We start from the raw sequence: 15,049 nt of genomic DNA on the forward strand, positions 1-15,049 counted from the left end.
AGAGCGCGCGGCTAGTCCGGGTGGGCGCCGAAGGGGAGAGGCACTGGCAGCGGCTGCGCCCCATGCCTGCAGGCTTTGGGCTCTGCTGAGACACAGGCGGCCTCTGGTTACCTGTGTGAGAGCTTGGTCCTGAGACCTCTGCTCACTCCTTTCTGAGGACACCTGCCTGGGGTCTCCACCCTCGGGATCATGGGTGGGGTGGGGCGAGGAGCGCACAGCCCTTAGAAGGTCGCGGGGCAGAAGATTCTGGGCTGCGGGGAGTACGGAAGTGCCTTAGTTCTAGGGTCCCCTTGGTCCTTAAGGCCACAGGACACTTCCAGCTTTACTACTGTGGCTCTGGTGGACCTGACTGAGTACCCCCGACCCCAGCCATGTTCAATCTGCTGACTGCGGTCCCCCATCTCATGTAGGCTTTGTCCCTTTCTCCTGGCACCAGGACCCTCCCTCCCCCTCTGACCCTTTCCTGGTTAGAACAGCCCCCCGCCCCTTCCAGGCTGCACCTTTCTCCTGGCTGCAGGACCCCACCCACCCAAGACATACATCCAGGCTCTGTCCAGTTACACAAGCACTGGCCCACCCAGCTTCCGTCTCCCTCTCAGATTCCAGCCACCCTGGGAGCACCCAGGAGGAAGTTGAGATCTGACATACCAGCCCATTCATGGGTGAGGGTCTGAGGCTTCAGGAGCCAGGAAGAGCCAGGCTCTTGGGGGCATCTTGTCCCCATCTCAAGCTGCTTCCTCTCTGACCCTCTGGTTTCTTCTGCTCAAGGTGGGCCAAAGGTTCACTGCTAAGCTGGGGAAAGGTGGAGCCAGGCCCAGGCCCTCTCTGGCCCTCTCTGAGACTTGGAGCTCTTTCTATTGGGTGGAGGCCTGGTGAGCAACAATGTCAATCATGGTCTTCCTACTGGTATATCAGCAAAAACAGACACTTACCTCAAACACAGGTGCTTCCAAAAGCTTTCCCATACTCCCGACAAAGGCACTGACTTCTCCAAGGAAACTGCAGAGGCGGCAGCAGACTCAGGCAGCAGCTTTCAGGGACCCTTGGGAAGGAGGGCAAGTGTGCGGGTCAGCTGCAGGAGCAGCGTGTCCAGGGTGTTGAGGGAGCCTCCAGGTGAGGCTGTGGGCCTGGCTTCCCATCAGGCGCCCACAGTCCGTGAAGACATGGTGGTTGTGAATAAAACTGCTTTGGGTGTGTGACTTTATGGCAGGCAGCCTTAGACGTGCTGATACGGTCACCTCCCGGTTTGGGAATGGGAGGGTCCTGCAATCCAGCCTGGCCTCCTGACCAGCACACCCTGGGTAGGATGGTCTGGAGCCTTGGCACTTGGTGCCGTTGCAGGACCTGGATGACCTCTGCCCCCTCCAGTTGTTCAAGACTGGCCATCAGTGGAGATGTGTGCCAGGTGCCCTGTGAAGGGGCTGCCCTAACAAGTCCTTCCACACGGGTGGCTGGGACCTCATTGACTCTCCAGCTCTGGGGCCAGAAATGCCACAGTGTGGCGGACGAGCCCTGTACCCTGTGAGGCTCCAGGGAATCTCCCTGCCCCTTCCTGCTGTGTCACCTGACCTCTACCTCTGTCCTCATGGCCCAGGCGTCTGTCTCCTCCGTGTCATAGCCCACTTGGGAGGCCTTGGTGCCCATGGGGTATTCCTGGGAGCCTCTGGCCCCCCCGGTGTGCCCTGTGGCCCCTGCGGGGTTCTCGGGATGTCTGGGCTGCTCCTGGAGGCTGTCCTGCCCACCTGGACGGCAGTCGCCCGTAGCCAGGGCCCTGGAGCTTCTTCATGCAGCCTGCTCAAGGGCAGCTCTTGGCTCTCCAGGTTACAAGTGACCTGGACAGTCATGTCCACAGGGTTTGTAGGCACAGCAGCAGCTCAGAAAAGCCCACAGCAGACCCTTCACCAGACCCACTCCAGAGAGATGGAAAGACAGAGGCAGAGTCACACAGAGTCGGACAGACTCAGAGACAGACTGCGTGAGGGATAGGGAGCAGAGTGGAGCTGGCTTGGCCTGGCCGCCTGCTGCTTGGACACTCCCTGGAGCTCAGTGGAGACAAGCGGCTTGTGTCAGGGCAGGGCCCCGCTCTCCTGCCCAGCAACACAGGGCTGGCCGAGTTGTCACACGGTCCTCACAGCCAGGTGTGGTGGGCCTGCTGGGGGCTTCCCAGGGAGCTGGGGGTGCAGCAAACCCTGAGAGGGAGACCGAGCGTGGCATCCAGGGTCCTTCCTGTCCTGTGTGAGGCACTTCCTGCTGCAGTGGGTGGGGAAGCCTCTCTGCTTGCCAAGCCTGTGCCCCCAGGGTCCTGCGGACTGTCAGGGAGCTGACTGTGGGCACAGCTGTGGGGCAGAAGCCCAGAACGGGGGCCTCCAGGGTCCAAGGGGTTCTGCCTAGCTGGGGGCCTCAAGCCCCTCCCATCCTGCTCTGTGCACCCCCCCTGGCTGCCTGGGTCTGCCCCTCTGACCGGCTCTGTGCAGCCCAACACTCTCTGTGGCCGCCTGGGTCTGCCCCTCTGACCGGCTCTGTGCAGCCCACCACTCTTTGTGGCCGCCTGGGTAGGGTTTCATTCAGTGTCCTGGCCCACAGGGTATAAGTCTGGGGCCACACCTGGCATGGGGATTCTGGGATGTCACCCTCAGCACTCCTCTGTTTCCATCAGGAACAGCAGCCACACCCCCAAAATCAAGTGCAGACTGCCCCTCAGACCCTCTCTCAGCCCCTCTCTCAGCCCTCAGCCTTGCTTGCGCCCCAGGACCTTGATACTGGCTGCCTCACAGCCTGGGCAGCCTGTACACAGAATGGGCTTCATCTCCAGCAGCAGAGCGGAGCCTTCTCTGTGCAGAACCCCTGGGCACAGGGACCCTTCCCCTGTCTCGCCAGGGTCTGTGTCCTGGATCTCTTGGACATGACCCATCATTTTCCCTTGGAGGTAGGAGACGGCCTAGGAGCAAGGAGCTGAGGAGACTTGGCTCCAGGGCCCAGAAACCCAGGACAAAACACTCCAGATCCATCAAGGGGTTCAGGAGCCAACCTCAGATGGACACAGGGCTCTGTGAAACAGCCACTGTCAGGCAGGAGAGACCATGCTGACCCTGCAGTCTGCAGGCTCAAGGGGGCTGGTGCCTAAGGGCATGTCCACAGGTTGGCCCTAGGTCCATGCGGGCAGCATTGGAAAGCCTCAGCTACACACTGGACGCAGGTCCAGGCCCCTGGAGCAAGACCGGTCATCCTTGTTCTGACCCAGGCCCAGGGGAGAAACTCGCCCAGGCCAAAGCACCAGCCTGGCCAAGCAGAGTCCTTCAGTACAGAGCAGGGCAGGAGCCCAGGGAGGGACGAGTGTGTAAGGACAAGGCTCCCACAAGGGCAGGATGCGGCCGAGGCATATTCCTGGGTGGCCGCAGGACCCCCAGTGCCCCAGTCCAGCACTGAGCAGTCCAGCAGGGAGCCTACCCTGCTGCCCGCCTGCCTTGGGAGGCTCCAGTGTGGCTCCACAGCAGCACGGTGGGCACAGATATGCAGGGGGCAGTCAATGCCCCTCAGGGCCAGCAGCTCCTGTGTGGGCCTTGGCTGGGGACACACGAGCCTGGGCACGGGGGCCCCAGAGCGGGTGATCAGCTCAGTGCATTGCTGTACATGGTCATCAGCGAGGCCCGTGAGAAGCTGAGGCAGCCACAGGTGGGTCCCTGAGTCCTCGGCAGCATCGGCAGATGTCTGCCAGGATGTGTGTGTGCATTTGTGACGTGAATGTGGGTGTGTGTGGTGAACATGCACACGCACACATTTACATTCCACAGGGTGGACGCTCGTGTGTGGCCATGTAGCTCCCGCTATTTTAAAGGCCTGGAGCTCGGTCTTCTGATGTGCATGGCTGAAGCATGGGTCCACATGTGCCCTGCAGCCCAGCAACGCTGGTCAGGTGCTGATGGCCGGCGGCAGAGTCAGGCTGAGTCACGAGGAGGCCTGAGGTGCATGTCGCGCAGGGCAGAGCAGCTTGGAGCATGCGCTCCCCGTCCTGCTGGACCTGCAGGGTGTTAGCGGGCACGTTCTCAGTGCACAGCCATTAGCTCCCCGCAGTTCTAGAAAGGAGACAAGAAATGGAAAACAGGAGGACCCAGGCGTCAGGACAGCAGAGGGACAAGGACTGGAACCAGCTGACAAGGAACAGAGGATGGAGGAAGGTTGGCACGGGGCTGGAGGTGCTGGTCAGGATGGCAGTGCTGGTGCCGGTCGAGCGGAGAGCAGAGGCCCAGCACTGGGCAGCAGCAGGCCAGACTACTGAGGCTGGGGCAGCCAGAGCCAGCTGCATCTCAGGCTGCGTTGTGGGTGTGTCCAGAAGGCCCTGCCAGAGCAGAGCAGGAGGCGCTGTCAAGGGATGCTTGTCTCCCTGGGGCCCAAGGGGTGCACACAGGAAGCCCCTGCCCCCAGCGGGACCTGGGGTGCGGTCAGGCCTGGTCCTGTGGGGAAGCAACACAAAGCCTGGCGGGTCCCTGGGTGATGTTGCTCAGGGAGTGAGGACTGGCGAGGGCCCTAGAGGCTCTGCTCCCTGGTCCTTCCACCTTCATGAGTACTGTGCAGGTTGGGGTGTGGAAGAAGAGGGCCCGGAAGGTGGGGCTCAGGTGAGGACCACATGCAGCTGAGCCACGTCCTGCCCCGAGGGTGCTCCACAGGCCGCTCTCTGCCCACCGCCATTTCAGAGAGGGAGGAGGCAGGCGGGACAACGCAGGAGTTCTCCTGAGGGTCAGAGGTCGTGGGGGTCTTGTGGGTTCACACAGGCCGGCTGGCTGCAGCAGCCCCACACAGAGCCCTGGTTTCAGTGCGAGGTTCGGCCTTGGCCCTCGCGGCTGCCAGTCGTTCATGGATCGTCACACACGGACAGCACCTAGCAGCCGAGGGGACCACATGACCACGCCTGCCGTCAGCAGGTGCTGTCTGTGCCGGTCTCCTTCAGACCCAGTGCCCCAGAGGAGGAGAGAGGGACCGCGTCAGGCCTGGTCCCGCCGTGCTCAGCAGGGCCACAGCAGGGCCCCTCCTGCCGAAACTGCCAGACTTTCCCCAGAACAGGGCGGGGCTGGGAATTGCACCCTTCCCCTCATGCCCTGCGTGGAGTCCTGCCCCCCACACGGAGGGTGGGGAGCCTCAGGGTCCTGACCAAGGCTCCCGTCCAGCCCTGCAGAGGGCAGCGCAGGGAGCCAGGCCTCCGTCTCCTGGAGCGGAGGAGGCTGAGGAGGAGCAGGCAGCAGGCTCTGCCACCCAGGTCCACGGTGGCTCGGTCAGGGATGCTCACACATGGGCAGCCTGAGGCCCAGAGTCCCGCTGACCATTCAGCTCCCCAGCCACGGGTTCTTCTGAGCAGCCCCCAAATCCCATCCCAAAGCTGAGCGGAGGCACCTGAGAGGGGCCTGGCCATGGTCCCCTGCCCTCTGGGGCGTCTGAGCCCTGCAGAGGCCTCCTCGCCTGTCCTGAGGAGCCCCTGGGAAGCCACAGAGATGCCCGTGGGTCTCAGATGTGGGGAGCCTGGCGCAACGCGGTAACTGAAGGCTTCAACCTGCTCTGAGCTACAATAATTCCACAAATTCAGCATGGAAAAGTTCCAAATTTAAAAACCTAAGAGGTTCTTCTTTTAGGCTGAAATACGTTTTTCTGTGTCCTAGAGATGGAACACAAGAGTGCTCTACTTCTGAGCTACCTCCAGCCATGTCCACTTTTCATTTTGAGACAGCCCCAGGGGGCAGTCTGTCCCAGCCACTGTCCCATTCCAGCCTGCCCTGGCAGAGGGTCGAGAGAGCTTCCTCTGCCCTTGGAACACTCCTGGTGGAATTTGCCTGGGCAGGTCCCTGGGCCTCTGCTCAGCAATGACAGGTGGGACCAACGGGGACAGGATGCCAAGGGAGCCACAACCTGCCCTGCAGCGGGAAGTCACCAGCCCTGAAGAAGGAGGGATGCCCCAGGTCAGCCCCCTACACAGGAGGCCTGCAGAGGTGGTGCCCCTGGGCCGGTGGGTCCTGTTTCCAGAGAGGAGCCGAGACCTTCGACCACTCTGCAGGAAGCATGTGCTCACCGCCTTGGAAACAGTGCTTCCTGACTCAGAGACAGCTCTGTGGGTCTGGCCTGCACTCCTGCCTCGAGCCTGCAATCGGACTGCAAACGAAGACAGGCCCTGGGGCCTCAGCAGCTCACACACAGACTCTCAGAGCAGGCTGCCTCCAGGCAGGACAGAGCAGCTGGACACACCCTCCCCCAGGAAGCAACCTACTGGGCAGGAAGGGACAGTGACCTGAGAGATGGGAAGCATCTGGGGTGGGCCCTGGCCCCTGCCTCTCTCCCTGGCAATTTCCAAGCCCCAGTTCAGGGTGGGGACCCCAGGCAGAGCCTGGAAGTCCCCAGAGCTGAGGGGCCAGGGAGCCAGCGAGGACAGGACTCACACCGCAGCACAGAGAGCTCCCTCCAGCGCCCAGCTGAACACCGGCTGCTCAGGCACGCGAGCTGGGGGAGGCCCATGGGACCTGTCAGAGCCTCGGGCCCCAGGCATGGTCAGCAGACGCTCCTCCCAGGGTGTCACTGCCCTGGGGACCCCCTCAGGGCAGCTCTGCTCCAGTCTGGCCCAGAACTCTCAGCCTAAGGCACAGAAAGACCAAGCCAGGTTTTTTAAAATACTTTTTTAGTTGTAGTTGGACAAAACGCCTTTATTTTATTTATTTTTTTGTGGTGTTGAGGGTCGAACCCAGGGCCTCACACGTGCCAGACGAGCGCTCTACCACTGAGCCCCAGCCCAGCCCCAAGACCAAGCTGTTTTTAAACAACTGCATCACAGGGTGTTTCAGGAATCTGGGGGTACAGAAAAATCCAACAATCAAAAGGGTATAAACGTCACAATTCATGCTATCTGATCAGAAATATTAGGTGCGCAAAGACCCAGGAAAATCAGGCCCGTGAAACTGACCCAGGCCCGTCCCAGGGTGTGAATCCCGCGTCACATCCCAGTCCTGCTCCCGGAAGCTAACAGGGAGGAAGGTGCACTGGGATCACATGTGGTAAGCCATTCTTATAAACCGTGGCCGCCATTAGAAGATGGCGCCGGCTTCCACTGTGGCCTGTGATAAACAACTCCTTTTATGGAGAGTTGGCGCGCAATCCCTTACCACCCTATGAGAGAGATCCACGTGGCGGCTTAGGATTGGGATGCGGGGGGCTTTATTAAGCTGTGCTTGGGTGTGTCGGGCGGCGGGCGCTAGAAGATGATACATGACTCAAGGCCTGAATAAACTGTTGAAAGAAGAATCCTGTGTCGTGTTTCCCTGGCTGGCGAGGGGTCGCGACAATTGGTGGCCCGCACGGGGAACATATTCCTCGAACCCAGGATCCAGAACTTTCAGCAGTCAAGGTGGTGCACCAGTAAGTTCCCAGGTAAGTGGGAATCCGCAAGTAAGTAGCGGGACGCTCCTCTGTAGAAAAGGAGAGAGCGGGGATTTCATAGAACAGAACGCTCCTCCGTAGAAAAGGAGAGAGCGAAGATTTTTGTACTTTCACTTTCATTATATCTTTGGAGACATTATGGGCGCTACCTCTTCAAGCCCAATTTTGTTGGCCCTAGATGGGTTGCTACGTTCAAAAGGACTTAAGGTAAAGCAGAGCACTTTGCAGATGTTTTTGAGAGAAGCTGATATAGCAGCTCCTTGGTTTGCCTTTTCAGGGAGTCTTACGATTCCTAGCTGGGACAAATTAGGGAAAGATCTAGATTTCGCTCGTGAGCAAGGCACCTTAGAGGGTGGTGTTATACCACTTTGGAAGTTAGTTAGAGGATGTATAGCAGATAGTAAATGCCAAGAAGCTGTGAGTGAGGGTCAAGCTGTTCTTGAGCAACTACATGAGGAAAAATCTGAAGGATCACATAGTGAAGTGGCAGAGAGTATTAAGAGTAAGAGTAGTGAGAAGGCAAAAGAGCCTGAAAATAAAAATAGGAGAAGGCTCTACCCAGACTTGACCGAATTAAAAACGCCTGAGAACACAAGCGACTCAGAGAGTTCTGAGGACCTTGATATATTGCTACAACAACTACGTAAGATAAAAATGAAAAAGAAGAAAAAGGAGACACAGGGCACGCAGGCCTACTGTAAGAAGGGGAAGGGATCTAATATTGGTCAACAAAACCCTGAGGAGGAGGAGGTAGAATATCTAGAAGAAGATATGGTGCCGGTTGCCCCACCCCCGTATGTGGGGGGGAGCCAAGGTTCCGGGAGATCTTTTCATGCGCAAGTTTGGAGGACAGTTAATACAGATATGGGACTTGCATACCCTGTATTTCAGGACAATAACAGGGGAAGATATCATGAGCCTTTAGACTTTAAGATAATTAAAACCTTGGCAGAATCTGTCCGCACTTATGGCATAGATGCCGCTTTCACCCTTACTCAGGTGGAGGGACTTACTAGATTTTGCATGACTCCTTCAGATTGGGCTAGTCTAGTCCGCGCTTGTGTTTCCCCAGGGAAATACTTGGATTGGAGAGCATTTATGCTAGAGGGTGCAGTAGAGCAAGCTGCCCAAAATCATGCAGCGGGACGCCCTGCCTGGGATAAGGATATGCTTTTGGGACAAGGCAGGTTTGCTAATCAACAAACAGGATACCCCCCTGAGGTATATGAACAGATTAATAACATTTGTATCCGTGCATGGAAATCACTCCCAAATAGAGGAGAAGTGTCTGGCAATTTGACAAAAATTATACAAGGCCCCACAGAACCTTTCTCAGACTTTGTTGCCAGGATGGTGGACGCCGCAGGAAAAATCTTTGGTGACCCTGATAGAGCAATGCCCTTGATTAAACAACTTGTCTTTGAACAATGTACTAAAGAATGTAAAGCAGCTATTACTCCTTATAAAAACAAAGGCATAGAGGCCTGGATGAAAGTCTGTAGAGAAATAGGTGGGCCGTTAACTAATGCAGGCCTTGCTGCTGCTGTCCTTCAATTATCACATAAATCCAGCCCTGTTGCCGGAAAGTGTTTTGGGTGCGGTCAAGGAGGACATTTTAAACGAGAATGTCCTAACAAGAAGGGAACATCCAAAATTGAGCCCACCTCTGTTAGCCGTCAACCGGGCTTATGCCCCAGATGTAAAAAGGGAAAGCATTGGGCTAATGAGTGTAGGTCCGTCAGAGATATACATGGTCAACCTTTAAAAGATAGAAACATGTCAAAAAACGGCCGGGGGGGCCCCCGACCCCAGGGCCCGCAAATATATGGGGCAATGGAAAATGGGACAATGGAAACCGAGTCATGGCCGTCCCTGCGCCATCCCAAGAATCGCGGAGAGCCACTGCAGGTGCCGCGGGACTGGACCTCTGCTCCGCCGCCAGACTCGTATTAACACCTAAAATGGGAGTCCAACTGGTGGAGACTGAATTTAAAGGACCTTTACCACCTGGCACTGTGGGCTTGTTAATTGGGCGTGCTTCCTCTGTCCTACAAGGCCTTCATGTTTTCCCTGGGATTATTAATCCGGATACGGTGGGAACAGTGAAGGTTATGGTGGAGGCTCCAAAAGGCATTGTGTCCATCTCCCCAGGAGACCGGGTTGCTCAATTGCTAATTTTACCCAGTTTACATACCCGCTTTCCTGCTGATTCCTTTTTAAGGACAAGTGCTGAAATTGGAACTACCGGAGGGAATTGTGTTTACCTGTCCTTAGATATGGATGACCGTCCCACTTTAAAGTTAACTATAGAGGGCAAATCAATTTTAGGTTTACTAGATACTGGGGCGGATCGTAGCATAATTGCATTAAAGGACTGGTCAAAGGGGTGGCCGGTGCAGCTCTCAAATCAATCACTAAGAGGTTTGGGATACGCTCAAGCTCCACAAGTCAGCTGCAGGCATTTATCATGGAAAGATTCTGAAGGACGTTCTGGCACTTTTCAACCATATGTGCTCGATCTCCCAATCTCTCTATGGGGACGTGATCTTATGAAGGACATGGGGTTTCAACTTAGTAATGAATATTCACCAGTTGCCCAAAAGATAATGCAGGACATGGGATATAGACCAGGTTTTGGATTAGGAAAAAATTTGCAGGGGCGTAGACATCCTTTAGAACCTCAACAAAAACTTGATAGACATAGGCTGGGTTTTTCTTAGGGGCCGCTGAGGATCAGGTGCCCATTACCTGGAAAACAGGGGAGCCGGTGTGGGTTCCTCAGTGGCCGCTCCCCTCTGAAAAATTGACTGCAGCTTATGCTTTAGTACAAGAACAATTAAAGTTGGGTCATATAAAACCCTCCACTTCTCCATGGAATACACCCATATTTATTATTAAAAAAAGGTCTGGAAAATGGCGGTTGTTACATGATCTACGGGCCATTAATGCTCAAATGCAGCTCATGGGACCCATTCAGAGAGGTTTGCCTTTGCTTTCAACAATTCCAAAAAATTGGCCAGTGATATGTATAGACATTAAAGATTGTTTCTTTTCCATTCCATTGCATCCTCAGGACTCCGAACGTTTTGCTTTTACTCTGCCTTCATGTAATCATGAGGAACCTGATCAAAGGTTTGAATGGGTGGTTTTGCCTCAAGGCATGGCCAATAGTCCTACAATGTGTCAAATGTTTGTAGGAGCGACCATTGTTCCACTCAGACAAAAGTATCCATTGTTAAAGTGTATACATTATATGGATGATATATTGCTGGCAGCCAAAACCAAATATATGTTGGAAGCAGCTTACACTGATTTGGTACATTTATTACAATCAAAGGGCTTGCTTATTTCACCTGATAAAGTACAAACAGGAGGTTCTATTGATTATCTTGGTGCTAGTATCTCTTGTAAAACTATTACACCCCAAAAGGTGACTCTCAGGACTGATAATTTACGTACCTTAAATGATTTCCAAAAATTATTGGGTGACATAAATTGGATTAGGGGTTATTTACATATTCCCAATGCTGAATTAAAACCCTTGTATGAAATTCTTAAAGGTGATTCAGACCTTTCTTCCCCTCGGCATCTTACTGAGGAAGCAAGGTCAGCGCTGCTGAAAGTGGAGGAGGCTATACAACATGCTAGCCTTTGCAGGCTTCAAGAGGATAAGCCTCTTCAATTATGTGTGCTCGCCACTGTACGGCAACCCACTGGAGTTTTATGGCAAGATGGTCCTTTATTGTGGATACATCCACGTATATCCCCTGGAAAATCCCTTGAGTATTATCCTGATGCAGTTGCTTCCTTAGCTATGTTAGGGATACAACAAAGTATACAATTTTTTGGTTTTCCTCCGACGTCTGTGATTGTCCCTTATACGTGTCAACAAATTCAAGTTTTGTGTGCTAACCTGGATAATTGGGCTATATTGCGATGCTCTTTTCCAGGAGAGATAGATAATCACTATCCTTCACATCCTCTTATAACATTTGTTAAGGAACATCCTATCATTTTTCCTAAAATCACTTCTTCTACGCCTATCCCAGGAGCTGCAAATATCTTTACAGATGGATCCAAAACTGGTATTGGAGCCTATGTGGTAAATGATCAACCTCCTATCCAACATCAGTTTGCTCCTGGCAATCCACAATGGGTGGAGTTACAAATTGTCATAAAAGTATTTGAACAATGTCCATTTCCTTTTAACTTAATCTCAGATTCTATTTATGTAGTTCAAGCTTTAAAGGTGTTGGAAGCAGTGGGTCCCATACACACATCAGGAGTAATGTCTTCCCTTTTTCTCCATCTTCAAACACTGATTTGGAATCGCTCCGCCTGTTTTTACCCTTTGCATATTCGAGCTCACACAGGTTTACCGGGTGCTCTTTCTGCTGGCAATGCCCAAGCTGACCTTGCTACTCGTCCTTCTTGGATGTTCCTCGTTTCCTCCTTAGACCAAGCTAGAAACTTTCACAGTAAATTTCATGTTAATGCACGAGCACTTCAAAAGCGCTTTACTATCTCCCGTGCTGATGCTCGCCAGATTGTCTTGGATTGCCCTAATTGCGTCATTTTGCATCATCCTCCTTCTGTGGGCGTAAATCCTCGTGGTTTGCGGTCTTTAACAATATGGCAAATGGATGTCACTCATATCCCTGACTTTGGCAAGCTTAAGTATGTCCATGTGTCTGTGGATACTTGTTCTGGCATTATCCATGCTTCTGCTTTGTCTGGTGAAAAGGCTGGAAATGTTATCACGCATTGCTTGGAAGCCTGGGCAGCATGGGGCTTACCACAGACCATTAAAACGGACAATGGTCCAGCGTATACTGGACGACAATTTTCTTCCTTTTGCAGCCAGATGGGTATCCAGCTTGTCCATGGTTTACCTTACAATCCACAAGGTCAGGGTATTGTAGAGCGTGCTCATAAGACTCTAAAAGAGATGTTAATAAAACAAAAAGGGGGAATTGGCTTAGGCCACACCCCGAAAGAGCGCCTCTCCCTGGCTCTATTTACTATTAATTTCTTGAATTTGGACATCCAAGGGCGCTCTGCTGCGACTAGGCACTGTTCGCCCTCTGCCCCGAACTTTGGGCACGTTAAGTGGAAAGATGTACTTTCTGGACAATGGTATGGGCCTGATCCCGTGCTGGCATGGGCACGAGGTTCCGTCTGTGTTTTCCCACAGGACCGGACGGAGCCGGTGTGGGTTCCAGAACGCCTGACAAGAAGAGTCCCGACATCAATCAACCAACAACAGGAGGCGCTACAACAATCTCATGATGAGGACCATCCTTCTACTGAGTGTCCTGGTTCTAATGCTGATATCGATGGTACAGGGGACATCAATGCAGTGGTGGGCGGTAGCTCGAACGTGGCCAATGCCGATGCCGGTTCATAGCAATTCTAGTGTTCTCCCCACTCTTTTTTCTACTTCATGTGAGATGTCTGCTCCTTGTGTTTCCCCTAGAGGGGACCAAGATCGGTCCTTCAATCTCTCCAGCATCAATCTCACAGGAGTTTTTTGCTTCAGTTTTTCCAAGGGTGATTGCATCCATTTAAAACTTAAGAACTTGACTAACTGGGAGGACCCATTGCAGTACAGTCGGATCTCGCAGGGAGTTTTGGGTGCAGTGCTCCTACAAATTAGCTCAGGGAAAAACCAGGGCTCAGGAAGCTTGACAAATACTTCTGAGCTTAATATTACCACTCTGGCCATTACTTCCCAGGTGTTAATTCCGTTGTCTCCTTCTAATCAGACCTCTAATGCCACTCATTTTAAGGCTTCTCCTTATTGCACTCCTGAGTGTGGCTTCCCCCCAACATTCACGCCTTGCCAAGATCATTCTTGGGAGAAACATCAGGTCGCTAAAGGTTTCTCCCTTTCCCCCTCTCTTAAAAGATACTTGTATAATTCTTCCAACAATAATTCCTCTATAGGAGCAGGTTGGTCTTGGTTTCAATGGTTGATTTCCAATGAAAAGGGAGCCACAGCTGATATTTCCGCTTTGGCTCAATTACGAGGAGTCCAAAGTTGGCTGTTTAATGTTTCTGGCAGTACCCAAGACTCGGAGCGAGGTAGGAGGCTTAAAATTTCTGCAAATAATTCACAATTATCTAATGCTACATTACCCTCCGCAGCAGTCTGTCTCCAATCTCCGTTCCTGTTTATTTTGGCTAATGATACATCACAGGGGATGCTTAATTGTTCTAATATTACCTGCTATTTGTCTGAGTGTTGGAATGGCTCCTGGACTACGGCAGTGGTTATGAAAGTTCCGACCTTTGTCCCGATTCCGGTTACTGCAGATCCAGAGTCTTTTCCTATTGTTGAACTGATTAGAGCCCGTAGAGATTTTGGAATTACGGCAGCTATAGTGACAGCTGTGGCGGTATCTGCTGCTGCAGCAGTTACAGCTGGAGTAGCCATGGCCAGCCAGGTACAAACTGCTGCCACTATTAATCAGGTTATTCAACAAACATCCACCATACTTGAATCTCAAAGTAGAATTAATCAACACATTTTATCTGGGATTCTGGCTGCTAATCAAAGGATAGATCTGCTTCAAGCTCAAGTTGAGGAGTTGTTTGATCTAGTACATTTGGGTTGTGTCGATCAACGTGCGCATTTATGTATAACCTCTGTCAGATTTAATGATTCCAGAAATGCCTCCCGCATCATCGGGGAGTATCTATCCGGAACCTGGTCCATGGAAGCAGAAAACTTGATCCAGTCTCAACTAACTCAGATTGCTGTTTTGAATAGTACCCGTGTCGAACCAGTGACTTTGGGTCAATTCACCAGTTGGCTATCCTCTGCCTTTTCCTTCTTTAAGGAATGGGTGGGAGTGGGCATTTTTGGGGCAATGTGTTGCTTCGGTGTTATACTTTGTTTGTGGCTTCTCTGTCGCCTTAAAACTCGCCATGCACAAGAAAAGGCTATGATTGTACAGGCTCTTGCGGCCTTAGAAAATGGCATTTCTCCACAAATCTGGCTTGCACATCTTAAACAGTGATTTCTGGGCAGGGCCATTGCACCCCAAGTTAGTTTCACATTGCACTGGGATTGGCCTGTCCTCTTCCTTATTCTCTCCCAGTGCTGAATAGCCCTTGCACTCTGCAGGTCTTGTTACCATTGCACGCAGATGGGTTTCAGGACTGGTCTTTCTTCTCGGCTACAGACTCTTTACCTTCCTCTGGGGCTTAGGGATTGTGTTGCCAACTTAAATTTTGTCATTATTACCAGGCTACCTGTGTTATCCTACTTCTCGCCGTCGTCACGATGCAGGATGCGAGGCAAGGCACTGCACTTGAGTGATCCCTCAACGGACCTCAAGGAAAGCATGTCCTATTGCATGCGGGTTTGACGTCCACGCCCCGCCCTACGAAAAAAGGCGTCGGCTGATATGGGATCAGGTCTGGGGAAGGCGCCTCCTTAGGACTGAACCATACATTGCAGCCACTTCTGCACAGTGGGATGGGACCTCTACTTTCGCCTGCATTGTTATATAAATTAGAAGGGGGAACTGTGGTAAGCCATTCTTATAAACCGTGGCCGCCATTAGAAGATGGCGCCGGCTTCCACTGTGGCCTGTGATAAACAACTCCTTTTATGGAGAGTTGGCGCGCAATC

At 53.0% G+C, this 15,049-nt stretch overlaps 1 protein-coding gene across 1 annotated transcript in view; it reads right to left on the minus strand.

Moving 5' to 3' along the window:
* Positions 1-672, minus strand: part of LOC107146355 (tubulin polymerization promoting protein) — a 27,869-nt gene extending 27,197 nt beyond the window's left edge. The window contains exon 1 of the mRNA XM_015490436.2: positions 649-672. Within this exon, the coding sequence (XP_015345922.2) occupies positions 649-656 (8 nt within the window). The 5' untranslated portion in view covers positions 657-672. The remainder of the gene's footprint in view (positions 1-648) is intronic.
* Between the last annotated feature and the right edge of the window lie 14,377 nt (positions 673-15,049).

The sequence above is a fragment of the Marmota marmota genome, unplaced genomic scaffold (genome assembly GCF_001458135.2).
Source record: "Marmota marmota marmota unplaced genomic scaffold, marMar, whole genome shotgun sequence".
Lineage (NCBI taxonomy): Eukaryota > Metazoa > Chordata > Mammalia > Rodentia > Sciuridae > Marmota > Marmota marmota.